This window comes from Rhinoraja longicauda, chromosome 17, assembly GCF_053455715.1.
Source record: "Rhinoraja longicauda isolate Sanriku21f chromosome 17, sRhiLon1.1, whole genome shotgun sequence".
NCBI lineage: Eukaryota > Metazoa > Chordata > Chondrichthyes > Rajiformes > Arhynchobatidae > Rhinoraja > Rhinoraja longicauda.
In genome coordinates, this window is record NC_135969.1 from 887,124 (window position 1) to 906,498 (window position 19,375).

General features: G+C 45.1%; 1 protein-coding gene across 1 annotated transcript in view; it reads left to right on the forward strand.

Annotated features, from left to right (window-relative positions):
* Window positions 1-19,375, forward strand: part of LOC144601679 (constitutive coactivator of PPAR-gamma-like protein 1 homolog) — a 162,133-nt gene that overhangs the window by 104,259 nt on the left and 38,499 nt on the right. The window contains exon 11 of the mRNA XM_078413918.1: window positions 17,510-17,759. Coding sequence (XP_078270044.1) covers window positions 17,510-17,759 — 250 coding nt within the window. The remainder of the gene's footprint in view (window positions 1-17,509; window positions 17,760-19,375) is intronic.

Below are 19,375 nucleotides of genomic sequence, written 5' to 3' on the forward strand. Positions count from 1 at the left end.
TCCATAATGTTTGGGCCAAAGACCCATCATTTATTTATTTGCCTCTGTACTCCACAATTTGAGATTTGTAATAGAAAAAAAATCACATGTGGTTAATGTGCACATTGTCAGATTTTAATAAAGGCCATTTTTATACATTTTGGTTTCACCATGTAGAAATTACAGCAGTGTTTATATATAATCCCCCCATTTCAGGGCACCATAATATTTGGGACACAGCAATGTCATGTAAATGAAAGTAGTCATGTTTAGTATTTTGTTGCATATCCTTTGCATGCAATGACTGCTTAATGTCTGCAATTCATGGACATCACCAGTTGCTGGGTGTCTTCTCTGGTGATGCTCTGCCAGGCCTGTATTACAGCCATCTTGAGCTTATGCTTGTTTTGGGGGCTAGTCCCCTTCAGTTTTCTCTTCAGCATATAAAAGGCATGCTCAATTGAGTTCAGATCAGGTGATTGACTTGGCCACTCAAGAATTAACCATTTTTTAGCTTTCAAAAACTCCTTTGTTGCTTTAGCAGTATGTTTGGGATCATTGTCTTGCTGTAGAATGAACCACCGGCCAATGAGTTTTGAAGCATTTGAACTTGAGCAGATAGGATGTGTCTATACACTTCAGAATTCATTATGCTACTACCATCAGCAGTTGTATCATCAATGAAGATAAGTGAGCCAGTACCTTCAGCAGCCATACATGCCCCGGCCATAACACCCCCACCACCGCATTTCACAAATGAGGCGGTATGCTTTGGATCTTGGGCAGTTCCTTCTCTCCTCCATACTTTGCTCCTGCCATCACTCTGATATAAGTTAATCTTCGTCTCATCTGTCCACAAGACCTTTTTCCATAACTGTGGTTGCTCTTTTAAGTACTTCTTGGCAAACTGTAACCTGGCCATCCTATTTTTGCGGCTAACCAGTGGTTTGCATCTTGCTGTGTAGCCTCTGTATTTCTGTTCATGAAATCTTCTGTGGACAGTGGTCATTGACAAATCCACTCCTGAAGAGTGTTTCTGATCTGTCGGACAGGTGTTTGGGGATTTTTCTTTATTATAGAGAGAATTCCTCTGTCATCAGCTTGGCCTACCAGTTCCTTTGCAATTAGTAAGTTCACCAGTGCTCTCTTCCTTCTTAATGATGTTCCACAGTTGATTTTGGTAAGCCTAGGGTTTTGCTGATGTCTTAACAGTTTTATTCTTGTTTCTCAGTCCCATAATGGCTTCTTTGACTTTCATTGGCACAACTTTGGTCCTCATGTTGATAAACAGCAATAAAAGTTTCCAAAGGTGATGGAAAGACTGAAGGAAAGACTAGGTGCTAGGATGCTATTAAACACACCTGAGCAATTACAAACGCCTGTGAAGCCATAAGTCCCAAACATTATGGTGCCCTGAAATGGGAGGACTATGTAGAAACACAGCTGTAATTTCTACATGGTGAAACCAAAATGTATAAAAATGGTCTTTAATAAAATCTGACAATGTGCACTTTAACCGCATGTGATTTTTTTCTATTACAAATCTCAAATTATGGTGTACAGAGGCAAATAAATAAATGATGGGTCTTTGCCCCAAACATTATGGAGGGCACTGTGTGTCCTCTACACCTAGATTCCCATACTCTGGGCACGAGACTGCATCTACCCGATCTATTCCTCTCGTGATTTTGTACACCTCTATAAGATCACCCCTCATCCTCGTGCACTCCCAAGGAATGGAGTCACAGCCTACTCATCCTCTCCCTATAGCTCACACCCGCTAGTCCTGGCAAATCTTCGTAAATCTTCTCTGAACCCTTTCAAGCTTGACAATATCTTTAGTATAACATGGTGCGCAAAACTGAACACAATATTCTGAATGCAATCTCACCAACGTCTTTTACAACTGTAACATGACCTCCCGACTTCTATACTCAATACTCTGACTGATGAAGGCCAGTGTCAAAATTGACTTCCTTATCTACCTGCGACTCGACCTTTCTATGTTTCTATGTTTTAAGGAATCATGCACCTGCACTCTCTGCTCTACAACAGTGGATGGTAGGCCTCTGCTCTACAACACTCCCCAGAGGCCTACCAACCACTATGTAGGTCCTGCCCTTGTTAGACGTCCCAAAATGCAACACCTGACACTTCTCTGTAGTGTGTGTGTGTTTTCAGACTTCTGAACCTCTTGCCTGATGAGAGGGAGGAGAACAGGGAGTGTTCTAAGGGGGGGTGACCTGTACAAAAGAGACGGGTTGCACCGTAACTGGAGGAGGACCAACATCCTGGCGGGCAGGTTTGCCAATGCTACGGGAGGATTTAAACTAGATTGGCAGGGGGTGGGATATCGTGCAGGACAGAGGCAGGTGAGAGGTTAGAAGTTGGTATGGAGGGTGGTGTGGGGAAAGGTTAGTGGACAGAATAGGCAGGTGAAAGGAGGAGAGCGAGGGAGAGCGTTGGTTTAAACGGCACGCATTTTAATGCAAGGGACCTGACGGGTAAGGCAGACGAGCTTAGGGCATGGATAGGTACGAGCGACTGGGACGTTGTAGCCATGACTGAAACCTGGTTCAGGGAGGGGCAGGACTGGCAGCTCAATGTTCCGGGGTACAGGAGCTTCAGGAGAGACACGGGTGAGGGAAAAAGAGGAGGGGGGGGGGGAGGGGGGTTTGCATTGTGGATGTCACGGCAATGGTCAGACGTGACATTACAGACGGTTCGTCTAGTGAGGTTATATGGGTGGAGCTGAGGAACAAGAAAGGGATGATCACCTTGTTGGGGGTGTACTACAGACCCCCGAATAGTCAACGGGAATTAGAAGAACAAATGTGTCAGGAGATTGCAGACAGCTGCAGGTCAAATAAGGTTGTTGTAGCAGGGGATTTTAACTTTCCCATTATTGACTGGTAAAATCATAGTGTAAAGGGTTTAAATGGGATGCAATCCCTCAAAAGTGTTCAGGAGAGTTTTCTTAAGCAGTATGTAGATGCCTCCACATCGTGAGAGGGCAACGCTGGATCCAGTATTGGGACATTGGGAAGGACAAGTTAATGAAGTGTTTGTGGAGGAGCCTTTTGGGACCAGTGACCACAGTTCGATTAGGTTTAAGATAGTTATGGATCGGGACGGAGAGGGTCCACATGTTAAAATGCTCAACTGGGATAAGGCCAACTTTGTGGGTATGAGAGACGGTCTCGCTCATGTTGACTGGAGCAGGTTATTTGAGGGGAAAGGAACATCGGCCAAGAGGGATGTTTTTAAAAGTGTACTGAAGAAAGCTGAGGATATGTACGTTCCCGTGAAGGGCAAAGCAGGCAAACGTAAGGAAACTTGGCTGACCAGGGAAATTGAGGCATTGGTCAAAAACAAGGATACATGAGACAGGTACACGCAGCTGGGATCAAGTGCATCCCTGGAGGCATTTTGGGATCTAAGGAGTAAAATTGAAAAAGGAGATCAGAAGGGCAAAAGGGGGCCAGGAGATAGTTCTGGCGGGCAGCATTAAGGACAATCCCAAAAGATTTTATAAATAAAGGGTAACTAGAGAAAGAGTGGGACCTCTCCGGAATCAAAGCGGTCACCTCTGTGTGGAGCCACAGGAGATGGACAAGGTTCTAAATGAGTATTTCTCCTCTGAATTTACCAAGGAAAAAGACAGTAGGACGGAGGAACTTGGGGCAGTCAATGGAAGTGTCTTGAGAGCAGTCAGTGTTACTGTCGAAGAAGTACTGAAGGTACTGTCGTGTTTGAAGGTAGACAAATCTCCAGGGCCTGATCTGATATATCCGAGGACATTGCGGGAAACTAGTGAGGAAATTGCGGGAGCCCTGATTGAAATTTACGAGTCCTTGAATACAGGAGAGGTGCCGGAAGACTGGAGGGTGGCAAATGTTGTGCCTCTATTCAAGAAGGGCTGCAGGGAAAATGCTGGGAACTACAGGCTGGTGAGCTTAACATCTGTAGTTGGTAAGTTACTTGAGAGTATTCTGAGGGATAGGATTATACAAGCATTTGGATGGGCAAGGGCTGATTAGGGATAGTCGGCATGGTTTTGTGCGTGGGAGGTCGTGTCCCACAAATCTGATTGATTTTTTTGAAGACGCGACCAAAAAGGTCGATGAGGGCAGAGCTGTAGATGTGGTTTACATGGATTTCAGTAAGGCATTCGACAAGATTTTGCATGGTAGGCTGCTCTGGAAGGTTAGATCGCATGGGATCCAAGGAGAGATAGCTGAATGGATAGCAAATTGGCTCCATGGAATGAAGCAGAGGGTGATGGTGGAAGGTTGCTTCTCGGACTGGAGGGCTGAGACTAGTGGTGTGCCTCAGGGTTCGGTGCTAGACCCTTTATTGTTTGTCATCTACATCAATGATTTGGATGAGAACATACAGGGCAAGATTAGCAAGTTTGCTGATGATACAAAAGTGAGTGGTTTTGCAGATAATGAAGATGATTGTGAAAGATTGCAGCAGGATCTGGATCGATTGGCCAGGTGGGCTGAGGAATGGTTGATGGAATTTAATACAGAGAAGTGTGAGGTGTTGCATTTTGGGACCTCTAAGGTCTGTGCAGGACCTACACAGTGAATGATAGTCCTCTGGGTAGTGTTATAGAGCAGAGGGATCTAGGACTGCAGGTACATGGTCCCTTGAAGGTCGAGACGCAGGAAGGTGGTCAAAAAGGCTTTTGGCACTTTGGCCTTCTTGAGTCAGAGTATTGAGTATAAAAGTTGGGAGGTCATGTTGCAGTTGTATAAGACGTTGGTGAGACCGCATTTAGAATATTGTGTTCAGTTCTGGGCACCATGTTAAAGGAAAGATATTGTCAAGCTTGAAAGAGTTCAGAAAAGATTTACGAGGATGTTGCCAGAACTAGAGGGTGTGAGCTATAGGGAGAGGTTGAGTAGGCTGGGCCTCTATTCCTTAGAGCGGAATAGATCGGGTGGATGCATATAGTCTCTTGCCCAGAGTGGGGGAATCGAGGACCAGAGGACATAGGTTCAAGGGGAAAAGATTTAATAGGAATCCAATGGGTAACTTTCTCACACAAAGGGTGGTGGGTATATGGAACAAACTGCCAGAGGAGGTACTTGACGTTATCCCATTGTTTAAGAAACAATTAGACAGGTACAAGGATAGGACAGGTTTGGAGGGATATGGACCAAGCGCAGGCAAGTGGGGTGAGTGTAGCTGGGACATTGTTTGCCGGCCTGGGCAAGTATCACTCTATGACTCTAAGACTGGTTATGCTGGTGGCCTTGCCGAGGCAGCATGGTATAGATGGAGTCGATGGAAGCGAGGTTGGTGTGCATGATGCTGTGGGCTACGTCTACAATTCTCTGCAATTTCTTGCGGTCTTGGATGGAACTGTTCCCAAACCATGCTGTGATGTATCCCGACAAGATGCCTTCTACTGCACATCTATGGAAGTTGAAGGTTGTTGGGGACATGTCAAACTCACCATGCCTTCTGAAGAAGTGGAGATGTAGTTGTGCTTTCTTGGCTATTGCTTCAAGCTCGCTGGGCCAGGACAAAATTGGTGACTGTGGGTCCGGAAGTGACTGGTGAGGCCAATCCGGGCCCGGAAGGCATGCCCACACGTAGGACACAAGTGGATGGGTGCTGCAGTGGAAGTGGAGGTAGCCCAGGCCTTGCGCGCGGTGCGTTTCCTCTGGGCCTCTGCAGTGCGTCTGTTCTCTGTTGCACGGGCTCCTGTGGTGAGCTCGCTACGCCAGGTTGGACAGTCCAGAGCAAGAGACTCCCAAGTGATGAGGTTGATGTCCAAGTCTTTGAGGGGCACTTTGAGGCAGTCCTCAGAATGGAATAAGGACAGATGAAATATGTCTGAACACTCCACTAGTTGGTCTGTGCAGTTCCTGAGGATGTGGTGAGGGATTCCAACTGGGCCAGTTGCTCTCCATTCACCCTCTGGAAGGATCTGCAACAGTGTCTCTGGGAAAAGGCACAAGTCTGACGGTACTGATGTCATTGCCATGTCATTGATCTTCTGCTCAAAACAAGCAGAGAATGCATTGTTAATCAGAGAGTGCTGCACTGTCATCGGAGAGGGCTGCACTGTCGTCAGAGAGGGCTGCACTGTCATCAGAGAGGGCTGCACTATCATCAAAGAGGGCTGCACTATCATCAGAGGGCTGCACTGTCATCAGAGAGGGCTGCACTGTCATCAGAGAGGGCTGCACTATAATCAGAGAGGGCTGCACTGTAGTCAGAGAGGGCTGCACTGTCATCAGAGAGGGCTGCACTATCATCAGAGGGCTGCACTGTCATCAGAGAGGGCTGCACTGTCATCAGAGAGGACTGCAGTGTCATCAGAGAGGGCTGTACCCAAAACACCCGACTCCGACTCCCTGATTTCTTGCGTATCCAACTCCAACTCTGACTCCGACCTCGACCCTTAGCTATAATAATTCTAAATCTGCCATGATGACATTGCACAAGATGGCATTTCATTAGAGCTACATGAATCATCAGGCTACCTTTTAAACCCACGTCCTTAAAGGTTTGGTTGTAGAGATGCTATTGTGGCTTTTTTAATTGTTTATTCTTGAAAAAAAATAAAAATTATTATGCTAAAAGAAAAAGAAAATACATATAGGATGATGACTAAATTAAAATTCCATTGAATTAAATAAAAATTATAAAAGCATTACTCCAAAATGTATTAAACTAAGGCCACAGGTATGAGCTAAATGGCTAAATTATGACAAAAATATTCTCAAGCGCAATAGAAATTAAAACTAAATGCATAAGTAGTTAAGTTTACTACAAAAGTACATACTCTTAGTTTCTTAGCCATTTCTCCATTTAGGCCTATAAAGGCTGGTTGTGAAAATAAAGTTACGGCTACACCATTTCTTACAACAAGTTCGATAAGGTGTTTCTTAAACATTTCTGTGGTCATTGTTACAGTTACTTTGTCTGTAGTAATGAACCTTGTCCGGGTTGTTCCTCGGGAGATTTGTTTTTTGCTGACTTTAATGCAATTGTAAGATTTTTATTGGTTCTTGTATCTTTCCCATTTACAACTTCTAAAATGTTAGGGTGGAGGGTGGAAATGTCTTTTCAAATTTGAAGCTCTTGTTGGAGCATTTTTTATCAGAGCCAGAGAAACAACTGAGTTTTGTTTCACACAATCTTCCACCATCAGCATCTTCTAACATACACTGACGCACAAAATGTATTTCATCTGTAGTTGTTGTAAAATATTAAAAAACACCAGATCTGGTTGGAGTTTTCTTTGCCGTTGAGAAAGGGGGCTTTAGATTTCAAACTTGCTAACTTGGGAAATTTGGAATTAACTCAAATTTTTTTCTTCAAAAAAGAAAAGAATTAATGACATTAGTGAATGAATAGCGTCTGAAATGGAATTATTAACATCTTTGATAGATCACAAAGTACGGGGTTAAACTACAGTAAATACCGGCGGAAGAACTGACATACTTTATTTACCTTTACTAACTCACTTTAGTAGTCTCTATTTATTGGTAATAATTAAATAATTTGAGGAAACCTGTTTTTAAGGGATTAGGGGAGTTGAGAGGGGCACAGCCCCCCCCCCCATTAGTTTAGGGTAGGTTAAAGAGGGGGGTCAAGGAGGGTGCAGTTAGTTTAGGTTAGCCGCTGTTTACTATACTTTTACCTAAATGAGCCCTAAACTTTTTTTTCCTTCATTACCCAACCCCTTACTAACCTTTTAACCTAGTACAGTGTGTCAAGCATCCCACTGAAAGTAGAAATTATAGTTTGTATTGATGAAAAATGACCAAATTCTTTGACGCTTTGCCAAGACTAGGGTTTACTGCTGTTGAGAAGGAATTATCACTGGCGATTTATTTTCCAGTATCATGAAAATTCGTAATCTGTATTCATTTATAATATATTTCCCCACAAATGAATGACTAAATTTACCTTTTGGATTTAGAAATGATCCAGACGTGTTCACTCAGTAGCAGGGGAGGGAAGTCAGCTGGTGATGGCGTTTGCTTGCGTTTTGTTTCTCGTCGTTCTGCCACCAGATGGCAGCACTGATGTGATTTATCATTCTCTCAGGTGGAAATAAAGTGTGCGGTATGTTTAAAAAGTGGGATTTTTTCAGATTTACGTGGTCTCTGAAATTTATGTTGAGGTGGGAGCCAGGACATTTTTACCGACTCCGACTCCAGCAGCACCAAAATTGCTCAGACTCGACAATAGACAATAGGTGCAGGAGTAGGCCATTTGGCCCTTCAAGCCAGCACCGCCATTCAATGTGATCATAGCTGATCATTCTCAATCAGTACCCCGTTCCTGCCTTCTCCCCATACCCCCTGAGTCCGCTATCGTTAAGAGCTCTATCTAGCTTTCTCTTGATCTTGTCATTGGAAGTCTAAAAATGTCCAAAGATGCCCAACGATATTTAGGTCTTGTTTATAATATCAAGCTGTGCGGTTACATGTCTGGCTCTTATCTTAAATTTAATGTATAGTTCTTGCTGCCTGAAAATAAATACATTTTAAGTTCTATCAGCACATAGAGAGAGGGTGGATGTGTTTAACTCCTCATTTCAAAAAATGGAAGTATCAGTTAGAGAAGCTTGAGTTTTATGACCTGGAACAGCAGTCATAAATTAATCTTAGCTTTATATAAAACAAGTGAGAATATGGAAGTGGCACACCTGAAATGCTGCTTTCATTTGAACCATATTAGTAAGAAAACTATGTTGTTGTGGCCATTGCAGAAACGTGGTTGTACGAGGGACACGACAGGCAGCTCAATGTTCTGGGGTGTCCATGTTTCAGACGTGGTCGATAAGGCAGACCTCCCAACCCTACCGAATTTGGCGGAAAGTTTCCACTTTCTTATTTCATATCCGCTATTCCGATCTTGCCTCACATTTTTCCGCAAAACACATGCCTTGCCGCTCGCCCTGCCTCTCGACCCGCCCCGCCCGGCCTCGCATCGATGCTGGCCCCGCCTCGCCGCTGGCCTCGCCTCGCCTCGCCTCGCTGCGTAGCGCAAAGCCCGTTGATGTTGAGAGGGCATGGGGTGTGGTGGAGGGGGGCAGGGGAGGGGGGAGTGGGGGTCGGGGGTGGAGGAAGAGAGGGGGGGAGTGGGGGTGGGAGGGGGGGGGAGTGGGGGTGGGAGGGGGGGGGGGGAGTGGGGGTGGGAGGGGGGTGTGGGAGGAGGCCGGGGGGTGGGGGGGGAGGCCGGGGGGTGGGGGGGGGAGTGGAGGTGGGAAAGGGGGAGGGGAGTGGGGGGGAGGGCGGGAGTCGGGGGAAAGGGGGGAGGCGGGAGTGGAGTCAGGGCGGGAGTCTGGATAGCACAGTAGGTGGGGGTGGGGGGGACATGGACTGTTGTGATTTGCTGTTGAAGACCACTGGAGCAAGTATGTCTTCAATTAAATTAGGTATGTGCATTTTCAAATGAAACTCTTCATAACTTAGTCATAGATTTTGTGTAAGGAAAAAGCAAAATAGAGAAAACAAAACAAAACAATTTTCTATGTGGTAAAAAGTATTTCTGTTCAATAACCTTTCAATAATAGTAGCATATACTCATGATAGGCCTGACATTGTACATGTAGTCCAAGAACTACAGACTGTTGGAAATAGTCGTTTTTCACACATGAATGTAGTGCAACGCATACACGCATCTGGCGTGCATACTTTTTTTTTGCTGAAAAGTTGCATTACGTGCCATATTATGAATTTTGTTGTAAAATTCTGAATTTTGGACATCAAAACCCTGGATTTGTAAAATCAAATGTTGGGAGGTCTGGATAAGGAGATAAAAGAGGTGGAGAAGTTGCTCTATTAGTCAGGAAACTGTCATGGCAACACTCACAGAGGACATAGGGGAGGGCTCAATCGCTGAGGCAACATAGAAACATAGAAAATAGGTGCAGGAGGAGGCCATGTGGCCCTTCGAGCCAGCGCCGCCATTCATTGTGATCATGGGTGATCATGGGTAGAGCTTAGAAATAACAAAGGTGTAAACACTCCAATTGGATTGTACCATCCCCCCATTAGCAAGCAGGAGATAAAGGAATAGATAATGTAGACAGTCTACCGAAAGATGTCAAAGCAACAGAGTTGTCTTGGTGGGTGACTTCAACTTCCCCACTATTGACTGGAACTTGCTCAGTGCCAAAGGCTTCGACGGAGCAGATTTGGAGAGATTCCTGAGAGGGTTTCATGTAAGAGTGGAAGAGCCTTTAGGGGATAGTGATCACAACTCCATAAGTTTTAAGACTGTTTCGAACAGGGAGAAGGCTGGACCATTTGAGAGGGTACTAAATTGGAGCAAGCCACACTACAACGTTATTAGGCAGGAATTTGAGAGGGTACAGTGAAAGCCGTTGTAATTGGGTAACTCCACATTTGACATGGATTTGTTTAAAGGCCAGTGGATTGTCATTCTGAACTGGCATGTTCCAGTAAGGAGGAAGGATAAGGATGGCAAAGTAAGAGAACGTTGGATGACCAGAGATTGTAAATCCTCTTCCCAGTTCACACAACATAACCGTCATCTCATCACCTAGAGTATGGTCCCAACCTCTGATCTTTCTCATTGGAGACCTGTGAACTATGTCGAAACAGACTTTATTGGACTTAATGTTCTTGTACTAAATGTTGTATCTTTTATCTATGCATTGTGGGCAGTTTGCTTGTGTTCATGTATCGTCTGTTCTTTGACTGGATAGCACGCGTACATTTCACTGTCCAACATAACAAGATTAAACTAAATTTTATCTACACTGAACTTTTATTTGGTCAGAAAAAGGAAGCAAATGCAAGGTTTAAGAGGATGGAATCAGACAGGGGCTTTTGAGGAATATAACGAAAGGAGGAAAGAACTCAAGTGGATGATGAGAAAGGACTAATGAGGAAAATCAAGGATAGTGTTAAATCCAAGGAAGAGGCAAACCCAACTGGGCAAAATTTAGAACTCAGAGGAGAACAAAGGGGTTAATTGAGAGGGGGGGAAAAGAGCATGAAAGAAAGCTTGTGGGAAATATAAAAACGGACTCCAAAAGCTTCTTTAGATATGTAAAAAGGAAAAGATTAATGAAGACAAATGTAGGTCCCTTACAATTAGAGACCAGGTGAATTTATAATGGGTAATAAGGAAATGGCAGAACAGTTAAACGAGTGCTTTGGTTCTGTCTTCACTAAGGAAGACACAAACAATCTCCCAGAAATACTAGGGGACCAAGGATCTAGTGGGAGGGAGGAACTGAGGGGATTCCAAATTAGTCAGGAAATGGTGTTAGGTAAACTGTTGGGACTGAAGGCAGATAAATCTCCAGGGCCTGATGGTCTGCACCTCAAGGAGGTGGTTCTAGAAATCGTGGATGCATTGGTGATAATTTTCCAATGTTCTCTCGACTCTGGATCAGTTCCTGAGGACTAGAGGGTAGCCAATGTAACTCCACTTTTTAAGAAAGGAGGGAGGGAGAAAATAGGGAATTATAGATCAGTTAGCCGTACATCGGTAGTGGGGAAGATGCTGGAGTGGATTATTAAAGATGTTATAGCAGCGCATTTGGAAAGCAGTGACAGGATCGGTCAAAGTCAGCATGGATTTATGAAGAGGAAATCATGCTTGACTAATCTTCTGGAATTTTTTTGAGGATGTAACATGTAGAATGGATAAAGGAGAGCCAGCGTATTTGAACTTTCAAAAAGCCTTTGACAAGGTCCCACACAAGAGATTAGTGTGCTAAATGAGACCACATGGTATTGAGGGTATTGACATGGATAAAGAACTGGTTGGCAGACAGGAAGCAAAGAGAAGGAATTAACAGGTCCTTTTTCAGAATGGCAGGCAGTGACTAGTGGGGTGCCGCAAGGCTCGGTGCTGGGACCCCAGTTATTTACAATATATATTAATGATTTAGACGAGGGAATTAAATGTGACATCAAGTTTGCAGATGACACAAAGCTGGGTGGCAGTGTGAGCTGCGAAGAGGATGCTATGAGGCTGCAGGGTGACTTGGATAGGTTGGGTGAGTTGACAGATGCAGTATAATGTGGATAAATGTGAGGTTATCCATTTTGATGGTAAGAACAGGAAGGCAGATTATTATCTGAATGGTGTCAGATTAGGAATAGGGGAGGTGCAACGAGACCTGGGTGTGCTTGTACATCAGTTACTGAAAGTAAGCATGCAGGTACAGCAGGCAGTGAAGAAAGCTAATGGCATGTCGGCCTTCATTGCGAGAGGATTTGAGTTTAGGAGCAAGGAGGTCCTATTGCAGTTGTCCAGGGCCCTGGTGAGACTGCACTTGGAGTATTGTGTGCAATTTTGGTCTCCTAATTTGAGGAAGGACATTATTGCTGTTGAGGGAGTGCAGCGTATGTTCATGAAGTTAATTCCCGGGATAGCGGGACTGACATATTATGAAAGAATGGGTTGACTGGGCTTGTATTCACTGGAATTTAGAAGGATGAGAGGAGATCTTATCGAAACATATAAAATTCTTAAAGGATTGGACTGGCTAGATGCAGGAAAAATGTTCCCGATGTTGGGGGAGTCCAGATCCAGGGGTCACAGTATAAGAATAAAGGGGAGGCCATTTAGGACTGAGATGAAGAAAAATAAATTTCACCCAGAGTTGTGAATCTGTTGAATTCTCTGCCACAGAAGGCAGTGGAGGCCAATTCACTGGATGTTTTCAAGAGAGAGTTAGATTTAGCTCTTCGGGCCAAGGGAATCAAGGGATATGGGGAAAAAGCAGGAATGGGGTACTGATTTTGGATGATCAGCCATGATTATGTTGAATGGCAGTGCTGGCTCGAAGGGCCGAATCGAGTAACAACCCTGAACAAGCCTCCATAGTGCTCTTTTAAATAGAAAATTGCCTATATTCACTAACCTCTGAACCGGTAATCGGTGGTCAGCGTGGATTTGGTGGGCCGAAGGGCCTGTTTCCATGCTGTAGCTCTAAATTAAACTATGTGTGGAGAAATTTATTCTCACCTTAGTTCCGAATAAGACGATATCTTATTTCGAGACTGTGGACCCTGCTTGGGCACACTCCAACCAAGGGAAATATTATCCTTGTAAAGCTTCTGAAATGTTTTGAACATTCAATGAGATCATTTCCCATCGTTCTAAACGCTAGGGTATATGTTTAGTTTAGAGATACGTCATGGAAAGGCCCTTCGGCCCATCCAGTCCTCGCCGACCAGAGATTCCCACACATCCTGCTCTCTCTCCACTTATCACTGCAACAATAAACTCCTCCCTGTTCACTGGCATCGTCCCGCCATCCCTCAAAATCGTTGCTGTCACCCCCATTCTGAAAAAACCTGGTCTAAACCCTGACACCCCAAACAACTTCAGACCAATCTCCAACCTACCCTTTCTGTCCAACGTTTTGGAACGTGCTGTAGCTTCCCAACTCAAATACCACCTCTCTACCAATAACCTGTATGAAACTTTCCAATCCGGATTCCGCTCAAACCACTGTACTGAAACTGCGCTCCTCAAAATCACAAACGACATTCTCCTCTCCTCCGACGCTGGCAACCTCAACATCCTCATCCTACTTGACCTCAGCGCCGCCTTTGACACCATAAATCACTCCATTCTCCTCACCCGACTTGAAACCTCCCTTAACATCACCGGCACAGCCCTATCCTGGTTCAAATCTTACCTCTCTGACAGACACCAGTTCATCTCCATTAACAACTGTAAATCCCCCACCGCTCCTCTCCCCCAAGGTGTCCCCCAAGGCTCAGTCCTTGGCCCCCTCCTCTTCATCCTCTACCTGTTCCCCCTTGGTCAATTAATCCGCCGTCATGGTCTCAACTTCCACTGCTTCGCCGATGATATCCAGCTCCTCATCTCCACCAAGTCAATCTCCCCCACCACACACTCTACACTGACAAACTGCATCACTGAAATAAAATCTTGGCTTCAATCAAACTTCCTCAAACTCAATTGCAACAAATCTGAAATCATTATCATTGGTCCAAAAACGCTCACCAAATCCACCCAAAACTTCATCCTCAACATTGATGGTCTCCCAGTATCCACCTCACCTCACATCCGGAATCTTGGAATCATCCTTGATCAAACCCTCTCCTTCGACAAACACATCAAACACATCACAAAGACAGCCTTCTTCCACCTCAAAAACATTGCCCGTCTCCGTCCACCCCTTTCCTCCACAGCTGCAGAAACCCTCATCCACGCCTTCATCACCTCCCGTCTGGACTACTGCAACAGCCTCCTCTATGGCGCACCCTCAAAAATCATCAATAAACTTCAATACATTCAAAACTCCGCTGCCCGTCTACTCACACACACCTCGATCCGTGACCATATCACCCCCGTCCTTTATAAACTCCACTGGCTCCCCATCCCCCAGAGAATCCAGTACAAAATCCTCATAACATACAAAGCCCTCCATAACCTGGCCCCATCCTACCTGACCGACCTCCTCCACAGGCACACTCCCACCTGCACCCTCCGCTCTGCCGCTGCCAATCTCCTATCCCCCCACATCCGGACCAAACTCAGATCCTGGGGGGACAGGGCTTTCTCCATCGCTGCTCCCACCCTATGGAACTCACTACCCCAAACCGTTAGAGACTCCTCCACACTCACCACATTCAAAACATCACTGAAGTCTCACCTGTTCAGTACTGCCTTCAACCACTGAAGGTCACCTCACCTTCTGTCTCCTTTCTCTGTTCATTTATTTATTTACTTATTTATCTATTTATTAATTTCCCTATGTTCTCAAAATCTCTGTAAAGCGTCTTTGAGTATATGAAAAGCGCTATACAAATAAAATGCATTATTATTATTATTATTATTAACACGATCCTACACACACTAGGGACAATTAACAATTATACCAAGCCAATTAACCTACAAACCTGTATGTAATCGGAATGTGGGGGAAAACTGGAACACCCAGAGAAAACCCACACAAGTCACGGGGAGAACTCCGTACAGACAGCGCCTGTAGTCAGGATTGAACCCAGGTCGCTGGCGCTGTAAGGTAGAAACTCTACCGCTGCGCTACCATCCATATTCAAAATAAAAATAGAGATTTCTGGGAATATTCAGCAGATATAACACATTTTATTTCTGCTCTTTGAGGCACAATCTGTTTAGTCTACTCACATGGGATAGCTGCATGCCTTCAGTCATAAGTAGATTCTTCTTTTGGTAGGGGGAATAAGAGCTGTACACAATATTTGGATGCTTTATCAGCAGGGCCCTTATTAAATTGTATAGCTTTTACTATTGTGCTCCAATTATTTTGCAGTGAATATAATTTGCCACATAGTTTCCTTTCCATATTTTTCACGTGTATGATAGATAATGTTTCGTGCTTTTAGTCATAGCATCATACTGCATGGAAACAGGCCCTTCATGCCAACCACAGTGGCCCATCTAAGCTAGTCCCATCTGCCTGCATTTGGCCCTTTGCAGTCCATGTACCTATCCAAGTGTCTTTTAAATGTTGTTATTGTGTCTGTCTCAATAGACAATAGACAATAGACAATAGGTGCAGGAGTAGGCCATTCAGCCCTTCGAGCCAGCACCGCCATTCAATGCGATCATGGCTGATCACTATCAATCAGTACCCCGTTCCTGCCTTCTCCCCATACCCCCTCACTCCGCTATCCTTAAGAGCTCTATCCAGCTCTCTCTTGAAAGCATCCAACGAACTGGCCTCCACTGCCTTCTGAGGCAGAGAATTCCACACCTTCACCACCCTCTGACTGAAAAAGTTCTTCCTCATCTCCGTTCTAAATGGCCTACCCCTTATTCTCAAACTGTGGCCCCTTGTTCTGGACTCCCCCAACATTGGGAACATGTTATCTGCCTCTAATGTGTCCAATCCCCTAATTATCTTATATGTTTCAATAAGATCCCCCCTCATCCTTCTAAATTCCAGTGTATACAAGCCCAATCGCTCCAGCCTTTCAACATACGACAGTCCCGCCATTCCGGGAATTAATCTAGTGAACCTACGCTGCACGCCCTCCATAGCAAGAATATCCTTCCTCAAATTTGGAGACCAAAACTGCACACAGTACTCCAGGTGCGGTCTCACCAGGGCCCGGTACAACTGTAGAAGGACCTCTTTGCTCCTATACTCAACTCCTCTTCTGGCAATTCTTTCTACCACCCTCTGAGTGAAAAATCTGCCCCTCTGGTCCCTATTAAATCTATCCCCTCTCACCTTGAACCTCTGTCCTCTTGATTCCCCTGTCCTGGGTAACAGACTGTGCATTCACCCGATCTATTCCCCTCATGACTTTATACACCTCTATAAGATCGCTCCTCAGCCTCCTGCGCTCCAAGGAGTAAAGTCCTAGCTTGCCAATCTCTCCATATTGTTCAGGCTCTCGAGTCCTGGCACCATCCTCATTGTGTTGGAAGGAAGATGTTCCAGCTGGAAGTCTGTTACCAGTGTAGTTCTGCAGGGACCTGTGCTAGATTGCTTTCTCTGGAACATTGGAGGTTAAGGGGGAGACTTGATAGATGTATATATAATTATGTTTAAAAGTTTAAAATGTGCCGGGCAAGTGTTTTACACAGAGACTGGTGGGGTCCTGGAATATATTGCCCGGGGTGGTGGATGGAGGCAGATGTGTCAGTGGCGTTTGAGAAACTTTTAGATGGGCACATAGAATTGCAAGGAATAGAGGGATATGGATCATGTACAGGCAGATGAGTTTACCTTGGCACCTTGTTCAAAGCAAATATTGTGACCCAAAGCGCTGTACTGTTCTAGGATAATGACATCCTTTCTATAGCAGGATAACCAATACTGAACACAATACTCCTAATGTAGCCTCTCACCAAGGTCTTGGACAACTATAGCATCATGTCCCAACTTCTATACTCAGTATACTGACTGTTGAAGGCCAATGTACCAAAAGCCTTCTTTAGAAACATAGAAACATAGAAAATAGGTGCAGGAGGAGGCCATTTTGCCCTTCGAGCCAGCACCGCCATTCTATCCTACCTACCTGTGACACCACATTCAGGGAACTATATAACTGTACTGCCATATTGTCTCTGCTCTACAACACTCTGGATGGCCCAACCATTCACTGTGAAGGCCCTGCCTGCCCTGCTTTGACTTCCTAAAATGCCACACTTCACACTTATCTGCATTGAACTCGTAGCCATTTTTCAGCCCACTTTCCGACTAGTAGTCTGTCATGACCAAAACTTTTGTTTTATTTTCATATATTTTATTTCCATCTGCCATGCCCTTGTTGATTCAGGTAGCCTGACTACATCCCCCTCTGCACCCTCCACACTGCTCATGTTGCCACCCAGTGTGTACAATGTGTAGATACAGTCCAACACATCTATGTGTGAAAATTGAAAGTTCATATTTCCTTCATTATGATAGCAATGTCAGCACCATTACCACGAGTAATTTGAAATATTAATAGTACAATAGTAACGCAGGTTGTTGTCACAAGAAAATATATACCATATAACCCCAGTAAGTAAAATCTGTTTGTTTCTTTTTTTTCAGTTCCCCCAGTTTTAGTGAAGGAATGGGCTGCTTACAAGGGAAAATCACCCCAGACTCCAGAACTGGTAGAAGCGCTCGCTTTTAGAGAGTGGACGTGTCCAAATTTAAAAAAGTTATGGCTGGGAAAAGCAGTGGAGGATAAAAACAGAAGAATGAGGGCGTTTCTAGCCTGCATGAGATCAGATACGCCTGCCATGCTAAATCCCTCAAACGTCCCAACGCATCTTCTAGTTCTTTGCTGTGTGTTACGGTAAGAGACACAAAGGAAACAAAGAGTCAATGAAAACAGATTGTTTGTATTTGTCTATTGTGAATGCCATTCAAGACAACATTTTTGCATCACGGTAAGTTCCCTATCCAGCGGATCCAACAAATCATCCGGCAATATTTCCGTCACCTACAACGGGACCCCACTACTGGCCACACCTTCCCATCCCCTCCCCTTTCTGCGTTCCGCAGAGACCGCTCCCTCCGTAACTCCCTGGTCCACTCGTCCCTTCCTACCCAAACCACCCCAACCCCGGGCACTTTCCCCTGCAACCGCAGGAGATGCAACACCTCCTTTACCTCCCCCCTCAACTCCATCCAAGGACCCTGTCTTTCCAGGTGAGACAGAGGTTCACCTGCACCTCCTCCAACCTCATCTATTGCATCCGCTGCTCTAGATGTCAACTTCTTTACATCGGCGAAACCAAGCGCAGGCTCGGCAATCGTTTCACTCGACACCTGCGCTCAGTCCGCATTAACCAACCTGATCTCCCGGTGGCTGAGCACTTCAATTCCCCCTCCCACTCCCAGTCTGACCTTTCTGTCATGGGCCTCCTCCTGTACCATACTGAGTCCCACCGGAAATTGGAGGAACAGCACCTCATATTTTGCTTGGGCAGCTTGCAGCCCAGCGGTATGAACATTGACTTCTCCAACTTTAGATAGTTCCTCTAACCCTCTCTTCCGCTCCCCCTTCCCAGATCTCCCTCTATCTTCCTGTCTCCACCTATATCCTTCCTTTGTCCCGCCCCCCTGACATCAGTCTGAAGAAGGGTCTCGACCCGAAACGTCACCCATTCCTTCTCTCCTAAGATGCTGCCTGACCTGCTGAGTTACTCCAGCATTTCGTGATACCTTCGGTCTGCAAACCTTTAATTCCACTTCATAATTTTTTTGTCTTTTGTTTTAATTTCCTATGAGGTGTTCTTGGTTATTTGTAGTGCTTTGGTTAATTTTATTGTGCACTGAAAATGCTTCCTAGGTTTAAAGCATGTGTCATAATCTTTCTTAGATAGGTAGGATAAGGGAAGAGGTCCTGAAAAGAGAATTCAGGGGGCTAGGAAGAGAGTTAAAAAAAAAAGGACTTCCAAAGTAATAATCTCAGGCTTACTGCCTGTGCCACGCGATAGTGAGAATAGGAATGGAGTGAGGTGGAGGATAAATACGTGGCTGAGGAACTGGTGCAGGGAGCAGGGTTTCAAGTTTCTGGATCATTGGGACCTCTTCTGGGGGAAGTATGACCTGTACAAAAAGGACGGGTTGCATCTGAACCCGAGGGGAACCAATATCCTGGCGGGGAGATTTGCTAAAATAACTGCGGAGACTTTAAACTAGTACGGTTGGGGGGAGGGACTCAAACACAGATAGCTAATAGGCAGTGTGTGAGGCAGGAGGCAGAAAAGGGAAACACTCAGACCCAATATGTAGGAGAGAAAGAAGGGAAAAGAAATAAACTGAGAATAAGAAATGATGGGTCCCTTAAATGTGTATATTTTAATGCGGCACGGTAGCGCAGCGGTAGAGTTGCTGCTTTACAGCGAATGCAGCGCCGGAGACTCAGGTTCGATCCTGACTACGGGTGCTGCACTGTAAGGAGTT